The sequence below is a fragment of the Labrus mixtus genome, chromosome 14 (genome assembly GCF_963584025.1).
Source record: "Labrus mixtus chromosome 14, fLabMix1.1, whole genome shotgun sequence".
NCBI classification, from domain to species: domain Eukaryota; kingdom Metazoa; phylum Chordata; class Actinopteri; order Labriformes; family Labridae; genus Labrus; species Labrus mixtus.
In genome coordinates, this window is record NC_083625.1 from 13272180 (window position 1) to 13282536 (window position 10357).

General features: G+C 38.7%; 1 protein-coding gene across 1 annotated transcript; it reads left to right on the top strand.

Annotated features, from left to right (window-relative positions):
* The first annotated feature begins 209 nt into the window (after positions 1 to 209).
* On the top strand, positions 210 to 9828 carry ccni2 (cyclin I family, member 2). The gene is made up of 7 exons (XM_061055150.1): positions 210 to 532; positions 1342 to 1498; positions 2004 to 2138; positions 2469 to 2543; positions 2676 to 2816; positions 6350 to 6643; positions 8073 to 9828. The coding sequence occupies exons 2-7, from the start codon at positions 1385 to 1387 to the stop codon at positions 8400 to 8402; spliced, it is 1089 nt and encodes a 362-aa protein (XP_060911133.1). The 5' UTR covers positions 210 to 532; positions 1342 to 1384; the 3' UTR covers positions 8403 to 9828.
* Positions 9829 to 10357: the final 529 nt, after the last annotated feature.

A 10357-nucleotide genomic window follows, 5' to 3' on the forward strand; every position in this document is an offset into this window, starting at 1 on the left:
ATTATTTCACATACAAAGTGTTACAGCATAGAGAAGCGTTGGCGTATAGCTCTCACTCATCGTTTGAACAAACATTTTCTTCAGAGCCACAGTCGAAATCTTCCATTTCCAGTGAAAGCTCGACCATTTTGTGTGATGGGTCCCGTATGACTGACCCACTAACACATTTCTGTTGTACAGACGGAGTGACGTCATACGGGGGCGGAGTCCAGAGCGTTCAAAACACAGCTTGCCCTCAATCCTCCCTGATTTTTTGCTTCCTGCCTCTTGTTTTTGCGCGTATTTCGCAACTGAAAAAGAGTTATTTTGGATTTTTGTTGCTGATTCTTTTCTTGTTTTATTTGCCCTTTTTTATATAATGCGGCTGCTTTCCCCATTTTTACGCCTGAAAACGCTTCGTTACGAGATTGTTTTCTCTAACAGCACCCGACTGTTTTTTGTTGACTGTTGCTCTTCGTAAACATGGACTGATTTAAAACCCGTGCAAATGCACCTGCCGAAGAAAGGATTTCCCGCTTTTAAAATCGAAGAGGTAAGTCTTGTTTAGCGAAGGGAAAAAAACAAAAAGAGGAAGACAAAAACAAATGTGCAGCAGCTGTAACTGTGCAAGAGGCTGCAGCAGCTGCAGCCCATTATCCCGCCTGGATCCTGTGTGGAGTACTTCACCCACAGCAGATTTATACAAAGTCCTACAAACCATTTAAAGCTTTTGCATAAATTATGATTCGCCCAATCCTGCGCTGCCTGCTCGAAACGTCTTGAAATGCCGTTGTTTACCTAGGAAACCTATTTCCTGTCGCATACTTTGTTCTTTCAGCAGAACCGTGTCACTGACTGGCGCCCAAACCCGACACAAATGAGTTATGTCAAGCCTAAACTCGTCTGCAAAGTGAAATAAATTGCCCAAGCAGCTGTTTTTGGGTTAATCTGTTAGGATTTCTTGTACTTCTAGATTCGTGAAAATATGTTGAACTGTTGTCTTTGTGTATCCACCAAAAAGTGGACTAGACCTCATCAATGTTGGGTCCTCATCAAACTGTCTTTAATATAAAATCTTTGTTGTTGTCTTATTACCCGTTTTGTTAAATCACAGAGGGTGCACCATCCACAATGTTAAACTTCCTATATTCATTACATTTTCCTTATATGAAAGTGTGGGGGGAAAAAAACAAATAGATATACATTCTTAGGATAAAACAGCTGAAAGAATTGATGTTTAAGTTCAACATTCAGGAACAGTCTTCATGAGGCAGAGGTGCATGTTTGGTTTTGCTGTTGCAGTCTCTTATCTTTCTCTTCTTCCTCCTCCTCCTCCGCTTCCTCCTTCCTCTCTGTTATCAGGTGTGTGTGTCCTGGGTGCAGCCTAGCCTGTGCTGTGGAGGTGATGAAGAACCCAGGAGATGTGGAGAGCTGCCGGCTAGTCACCCTGCTGGAGGCGGCGCTGGTGAGAGAGGCTCGCCTCTGGAAGGTACCTGTCTTCAAGAATGGACGCATCCAGGTGAGACAAGGGCTACTCTGCACTTCTCCATAACAAGATTTACATTAAAAAGTATTTTCCCAGGTGCCATTTATTGAATAATTTTCATCTACTACCTCTATTACGCTGCACTTTACCTTTTACACTTGTATTTTATTACTTTACTATTCTGTTTTTATTTGATCTTCCTTTTGATTTATAATTGTTTGTTTTAATTATTTCTATATGCACTCTTCATGTTTCTTATCCCTTTGTCACTATATAATTCAATTTGCTTTGCCTAATGAAACTTTTCTGAAAGTAATTACATGAAAATATGAAAGTGATTAATATTTATTGTTCATCTTTAACTTTGTAGTTTTGAATATACAATTTAAACCCACACCTTCCAGGTTCTGAAAAGCTCTCTGTCAGCATGTTTTAATATACCATAGAGTCAAAACCCAGACGCAGTAGTCCAAAAGCTGTGAAGTATCTGCTTTGTCCTCAATTGTTTAACAAATGAATGCGTCCTTTGGCCGCTCAGGGCGCTGACATCTCTTCATCCCAACACCAAGAAATGATCGTCTGGCTCGGTGAGATGAGCAGGCTGTTCCAGTTCTGTCCAGAGACCTTTGCACTGGGAGTCTGTGTCCTCAACCGACTGCTGTCCACTGTCAAGGTACAAAGCTGCAGCATATAGAGGTTCACAGTCTCTTATCTACACATTTGCTTCAATATGTACAGTAGAGTAAGACACCTGCACAAATGGATGCATAGTCAAGCTTTAGACAATATCTTTACTACATTGTACTTCACATTTAACTTTTTATTACTAGTGTGCAAGGAAGCATAAATAATTATGTCCTCCCTGACTCCATCTACTACATTTAAACCATATTTATCTACTTTAATCACATGTGTGTGCATGTTTTCTGAATTAAATGAGTAAATGTAAGAATCTATTAAAGCAGTGAAAGTCATCCTTTCTCTCCTTTCTTTTCTTTTTTAGGCCCAAACAAAATACCTGAAATGCATTTCCTTTACCTCCTTGGTCCTGGCTGCAAAAATCAATGAGGAAGATGAGGTAGAATTTTCCTGATGGCTACAAACAACATTGTCAAAATAAAAGCTGTGGTGGAAAAAACGACACAGACCTGAATGTTATTTGAAAACAATACGTTTATTTTGCTTCTCTTTGTTGGTTTCTGTTTAACAGGTAATAGGCTCTGTTACAGACCTGGTTGTGCAGAGCGGATGCAACTTTTCAACAGCGGAGATTCTTCGCATGGAGAGGATCATTCTAGACAAGCTGCACTGGGACTTGTACACAGCAACACCAGTCGACTTCATTCACATAGTAAGTCAGAATTTAGCACAGAGCAAACATGACATTTTTTTTATTTTTTCTTAACTGGACCTGAACTGGTCAGCAGAGCGTCTCAAAGAAAGCCGGCTGGGCTTTGAAATGCTTTGTGAATTCAGCTCCGGGTCTTGCCTAAAGACACATAAATACAAAAGCACACATAAAAACCATCATGCTTTTGCATCAAATTTGCCTAAAGTTAGTGTTCACAAACCATCTCAAACACTTTCAACCAAAGGAAAGACTTGGTCCTGATAGAGATTGTGCATTTATTGACTTTGACTCATTGTGCCCATTTTATTAATTCGCTCCATTCAGTCTTGGTCAGAGTGTGACCTTTAATTTTTTTTTAAACAATCCCTGTAGCAAAGCAGGGAAATAAAAAATGTGACTCTCTCTAAAACAAATAATACAATTAACGACTCTGCGAGCTATGTTAGGTACATTTGGTTTTCCAATGAATCATAACCAAGTTAACGTATAAAAAAAACTATAATGCTGCCTGACCTCAGCTCTGAATAAATGCCTTAAACATCCTGCTTAGCATTTAAAGACGATTCAATCGATGTGGTTTACAGATTCCATGGAACAGATTAAATTTTTTTTTTTTTTTAAATAAAAAAAATCCTGCTTTTAATTTACCACAAAAACTGCCAGAATACCACATGATTGTTTAAATGATGAATAAAAGTCTATCTCCTTTCTGAAGGTTCTTATTGTCAGCTATCTACAGCCTCGGGGGCAAAAGTGACAATACTGGCATGTAAACCACACTTTAGGCCTATTACCAGAATTGTGCATATTTGGACTAAAAGCAAAAAAAAACATATTTCAGCATGAAGTCTGAATAGAGCATAGCAATCTCTCAAACCATGTAAGACTGCATTTGCAAGCTGCCAGCAAAAATAACGGGCGTGTTGCATATCAGGCCAAGGCACTTCTGACTAACTCTAACCTGCAGCCCTACAGTTAAACCTCAAACTCTCCAGAGATGTGAACGTCATCGGCATATCTATACCATGTTGTGAATCGTTGACAGCTTTTTTTTTTTATTGTCAAAGCAAAGTTTGTTGTGTTATTCGGTTTATGGCACATCATAGTTTCATAGCTTGGACCCATTCACAACGGTTAATTGTTAAACCCTCATAAATCATTGCCGAAAGCCTGACGCACTCGGTGAACTGTCAACAAACACATTTACACACAACATCATTTTGGTCCCTCATGCTGTTGGGGCCCTGGGCTGCATTCATAAAGCCTTGAACAACAAGTCATCTAGGATGTGAAGAACAAAATTCAGTAACTACAAGTATACTGCCACAGGCCAGTTTGAGCAGATATGAGTGGGATTTACAAAGAACCTCAGTTAAATTACATTTTCTATCAAAATCGTTGTGCAGCAAATTTACACAAAATATATTTATTGCTTAGACGGTAAACTCTACACATGTAAAACTAACTTCAGTGACACATTTTGTTAATTTCTATTGATTAAAAATCTCAGTCCACCACTTGGGTCCCACTTTAATATCTAATCAACATTCTGATAGATTCCAGAACTGTCGACTATTGTGATAATAAAACGTTTAACTCAAGTTTGCCTGAAATTTATATCCATACAACAGCACACTACGACTATCGTGTCATGACAGCAATCCACTGAAAGTCAGTGATGTTGTCCAGCCCAATCTTGTGATTAGTTAAGTAGTGTTTTGGAAGTTTGAATGGTAGTTGTTCTAACCTGTGATTCCTGTTAGGCCATAGAAAGTGCTTTTAAAAGAAAACAAAAAAACAACATCTGTGAGATAAGAGGCGAAACAGGTCACAGACGAGCCGTGGGAGGATTTATGAATACAGCCCATAATTTTCTCGACAAACAGTTAGCACATTGTACTGATCCGCACAAGGACTTCCATTGACACCACTTACTCCTTTTTTTGGGAAGACCAAATTCCTGATGCACATCTCCTCGAACATAAATTGAACAGTGATATATATTTAACAGTGAAGTCTTGTCATGCATTCTGTGAGTCTAGAATCTCATCCCAGGCTAAAAGACAACCTCAACAAATCAATATCAGCGCTTTGTTTGTGATGTTAAAGTTGGTGGATTGTTACCTTTTCACTGAAGCCACAAACCATAAAACTGTCATAGAAATTGTCTTGGCACATTTGGACTGATTAAGTGTCTTCTGCAAAGTAAAAAAAATGGCAGTACCTCAACTGTTGTTTGGTTCATGGATCTGACCGGTGATAGTGTATTAGGTTTATGTGTGCGAAGTAAGTGTTGTAAATCTATTATCGTCCTAACATTACAAAAATCGAAGACTTTGAAAATAAAGAGACATAATGTATTAATAAAAACTATAATAAAATAAAGACTCTTTCTCTTTTCATACTATTCAAATAAATACTTTCAGTATCTCACAATACATTCCCCCTGCCCTGAAGGAAATCCACTGCCTTCCTGTTTCTAAATTATTCGACATGTCTATAAAACAGCAATCAATAAAATCTATCAATAGGTTGTCACAGACTAGCCACTATGGTACTTTTTATATCAATAAATACAAGGGTATACAGAGATGCCTTGTCATTGCCTTTCCATATGTTTTAAACCTGAAGTAACAGTATCAGGACGGTTGAATCATGATACACGTTATTCTTTCTTTGCTACATTACCCTGACTTTAATTAAATAATGAAACTACAGAAGGAAGAAGGGGCCTGGGCAAGTTTTCAGCAGACCTGAACTGTTCCTCACCATATTGTTGAATCTACCTTCCTTTTTTTTTTTTTTTTAATCCCCATGGCTTTCTTTTGCTACAGCGACAAAGTAAAGCAGTTTAGCTGTCAAAAAACCTGAATGAAAACAAGACGTAACACAGATTACAAGAGTGTTTTGAATTCTAGTCAGTGGTTTTCACCAGCCAACAATCATTATAGCTAGCTAGCCTGCGTGTCTTGATATCATCAGATGTTTTCCAATCATTATGTGACAAAGAGGAAGAATTAACCTCTTACTGAAATTTAAATGGTGTCCTTTCAAACATTTGGCCCTGTTCAGGTTGTGATTTAAGGTTTAAGAGAACACAGAAAAGCACTGCACATACCATACAACATTAACCAGGTTATTAATTACTCAGGCGAAACGTTGGACCCTCATTAATAAAACCTGATAGTGAGATTCTCTACTCGTCGCTCGTAGTGTCCTCCTGCACGGAGCTTTATGTTTGGACGTTCACAGACGCTTTTAATGCAGAAATGACAACAAAAGCAGAGTAGAGAATCTGTGACTGTAAAGTGACAGTGTCCTGCGTGGATACGAATGGAGGTTTGGTCAACGGGAGAAATGAAGATGAGTCAGATATACATGGTTAGATGGCACTGGTACATGTGATGTTGAACTATGGTAGTAGAGGTAAGGGTTCAGGAATTGATGGAGTGGTGGACAATGAGGAAACATGACATCATTATGCTAATGTTTTGGTCTCGCTCCTCTTCCTTCTCTTCTCCTCGTCGGTGTAGTTCCACGCCTTAATCGTCTCGGGCCACCCCCACCTCGTTCCGTCCATCGGGCTCGGCTCCGGCGTCAGCTGGGACTTGGCAACAGACACCGGTCCCGCTAGGTCGGAGCATCAGAAGACGCCCCCTGGCTTCCAAGCAGCGTTGTGGACCAGACAGGTGCAGCACTGTATGGCTTGCCACCAGCTTTGGCAGTTCAAAGGCTCTACGTTGGCCTTGGCCATCATCACTTTGGAGCTGGAGGTGCTCACACCCGACTGGTTCTCTGTCTTCACCGATCTGTTGAAGAAATCACAGGTAAGAGAAACGCACAGGCCCTCTAGTAAGGGCTTCTTCTCAATGATTGTGTTTAGATTTAATTATCTGTGAATTTCTATCAGATTTTTTTTTAGTTATTCTTTATCAATCTTTAGCTTAAAGGAAATTTTCAATGTTGTTGATGTGATGACACTCCACCATAATGCCTCTACAAACAGCATCCCTGAGTGGGCAGGGCCATCTCTCTTCCCCTAGCACGGCTAACTGTTGGATAGGGAAGGGTTCAAGTGAGAGAAAAAAAAAAAATGTATGAAACATGTTTGAGCCTCTGCTTGACACAAATGCTGAAGGAAGCGCTGACCCATCAGTGTGAACACAGAGATGAGAATAATAAAACCAGAGGGAGTCTTAACTGTCAACCCTCCATGGATATGTTAAGATGGTTTAAGCTAGCAGGCCTCCTTTTATTCTTAAGATGTCATCAGCCTGTTGTTCTGTTTCAACTTACAAACTTTTGCACCTACTGCATTGCAGATTTGGCGTCTTTTTGCTAATACTGGAGGTCACTTTGGATAAATAAACCGCATTAAAAAAGACACATTGTGGTAGTCTGCAAATTATACTGCTAACTGCCAAATATTTAAACATAGCCCTGCAAGTGTGGTATATTAAACCTGGGCCCATTCTTACAGGTTTGAGTGGCTAAATGACTCGTAGTTGGAAATATTTTCTGGAATTGTTTCAGTAGATTCACTCAGCTGGCATCTCTGAAATTGTCTGACATGACTGCAACGTTATCCTCACAGGACACTGCACCATGTCAGAGCATGTCCACAAATAATTATTCTGTTTACCATTTTGTGAAGGTTTCTGAACACATGGACAAAAATGTCTCTCTGTAGAGATGATTTTTTTTCCAAGAAACAAGTCTGTTATATAACCAGAAAATGATGTCCAAAGCCACACTTTGAAATCTCATGTTACACGTTAATAACTGCAGCAGGAGTTGGTAAGGTATGGTGTCATAGATTAGGTTCACACTCAGTTGCCCTCAAGAGGAGGAGCTATTGAAACCAGTTTTGAATTTGCTGGCTGTTTCTGTTTAAGTTGTTTGGACCCAAAAATAGAACTGAGGCTTTAAAATACCAGAGTTACCATCTGAGTGCAGGTTTGTACATTAACACGTTGTCAGGAAAGTTAATCTACTCCAACCTAAGCACACAGAAAGCTTTGAAAATGCTGACTCAGTTTAAAATGTTGTCAACATGTTGTCCTGAGTCATCAGATTTAGAAATATGAAAACATCATACTTTGTTGCTTAAAATGCAAATCCACACCGGTTGCCTTCAGAGTTCATCCAAAGAAATGTTTCTTTCATCGTTCCTTTAAAAAACACAAAACTTGGTTTAAGCTTGTCAAATTTGATGTTCGCAGCGTTTCATTTATTTTTTATTTTTGGCTCTTCCAGGTTGATAGTGGCGAGTTCATCCACTGCAAAGAGATGGTGGACGAGTACCTACACAGCGTTGAGTTCTCCCTGCCAACCAATGCCGTGTACATCTTCGACAGCGCCCTGATCCAGGACAAGGAGCGAGCTTGGAGCCCCACACAGCGCGCCAGGCATGCACGGAAGGGTTGCTATGTGCAGGGGGAGTCGGATGAGTATTACGACGGTTTTGGCTGTTTGTATAACGAGGAGACGACTCCAGGGACAGAGGGTGACGATGTTATGGTTTTCTTCAATTCCCAGCAGAAAAACATCTCACCGTGCCCACCACTGCATCCTGTTGTCAACTAGTCTTAACACGAATCAACACAGACCACCTTTTACAAGTGCACGGTGCTTCCATTTCACAGTGACAATGTTACAAACTTCAAATCGCACTTGGGGTCTCAATCATGCGTTCTATAAGAACACCTTTGACACATTGACGGCAGAAAGTCGAGTGCTGATTTTAATTTTATTTCAGTCTTTTCTGTTACTTGTCTATATTCGAAATGACTCGAGGCGTGTATGGATCAGTGCTTAAGTGAAACCTCTGGACATGCTTCCATATCCTCTCCTCTGTGTGAGAGCTGTGCAGTTGAGAAGAAATGATTGGGAGTCTTTGAGCCTAACTGAACAGACACTAATGTGTCTCCTTGAGGCGACCTTATTGGTCCCTTTACATTTCCTTTCTTTTATAAATACTATATTTGTTTCTACTTTTTCTTTTTTTTTTTTTACATACCTGTCCTTTAAAAACCTCCATCATCTTTTGTTTAACATGTTGCAGGTAAATGATAAGGATAAAGCAGTTGTACTGTATATTTTTTTAATGTGTTAGAAGCTTTTTCCTTATGTTTGAGAGTTCATCTGGATTTTGTTTGTTTGGGAGTGTCTTGGTGCACAAGTTCCTCCACATAGCACTTTGAGATTATGGCATGCTTTTTAATGCAAATATTTTTTACAAGTTTTTTTTATTATTATTTGAATCTCTAACTCACTTGTACAAACCCTCTTTGTGCTATTTCAACGTTATTTTTAAAAAGCTAACTTTTCATAAACAGCTTTAATTTCATAACTTAATGCTGCAAATATATTTTATTTCAGCCTTTGTTGGTTATGCTTTATGCAACTGATGTTTTCATATCAAACGAGAGCATCTGCAGGAGGTTAGTTCAACACTAGAGTAGAATGACAAAAAAAAAAGGTTGTTTTGATAACAAATTATCTGAGGGTTACTTGTGTTTTTATTTAAAATATATTGCAGCATGATTACAACATGAAGTATTAGGATACATTCACCCTGTTTTTATTTTTCTGTTATCAGCCATTTCTGTCAGAGCTGCTGTCAGTTTCATGACCATACTGATGTGAACTGGCAAAATATTATGTATCAAAAAATAACTTTTATTTTATGTTCACTGATCAATGAACAGTTTGTCCAAACAGTCGAAGCCGACAGGCAGCAAACACATCTGTAATTTCAGTCTGTGACTGTAGGCACAATAACTGTGATGGAAACTAGCAATTTGATCTACAATCTGAACTGGTTACTGTCTCTTTTTTTTATTTTTTAACTGTCTGTTTCAATTCATCCAGTTTTTTTGGATGTGTCATTTCACCAAGGACCAATATGAAGCATTTTACTTTGTATTTCCTTCATATACTGAGGCAGCTATATGTTATTGTTTGGTCACCCACAGAAATAAAGCTACGACTTACAAAGTCTCAAACTGTATTTCTGTATTTTTATATTTTTTTTTAAGTGTTCTAAAAAGTTGGGGAAGTTTTAGTTCTGCATCAAATAATAATAACTTTGATTTTTAATTATTTATATAGCAACTTTAAAAACAAATGTTTACAAAGTGCTGAAAAATATAATTCCAGTTTCTTCATTTCTGGAGACATAGTGTCCTTGAGCAATCTACAGAATCAATACATTCATGTTTTTTAATAATATAAGATTATACGGTCCTTATTTTGTCCTTATATGTGTCATGTAATGTTAATGGTCTGAAGTCAGTTCAGCATTTGTAGATTTTCTACAGAGCATGCTCTTCACTCAACACATATACCGGTATGATTCAGGAAGAATGTAAGCAGGATACTTGACTCTAATGCCCCCTCACTATTATTTTGTTGTGTCCTATCTTCTCAATAACAACTGAAGGAGTAAATGGAGCCTGGTCTTTGCTCCACACTGCTCAGGGGCTGTGACAAAAAGCGTTCCTTTGTAAACACAATTTATACCTTTTTTGTATAAATGG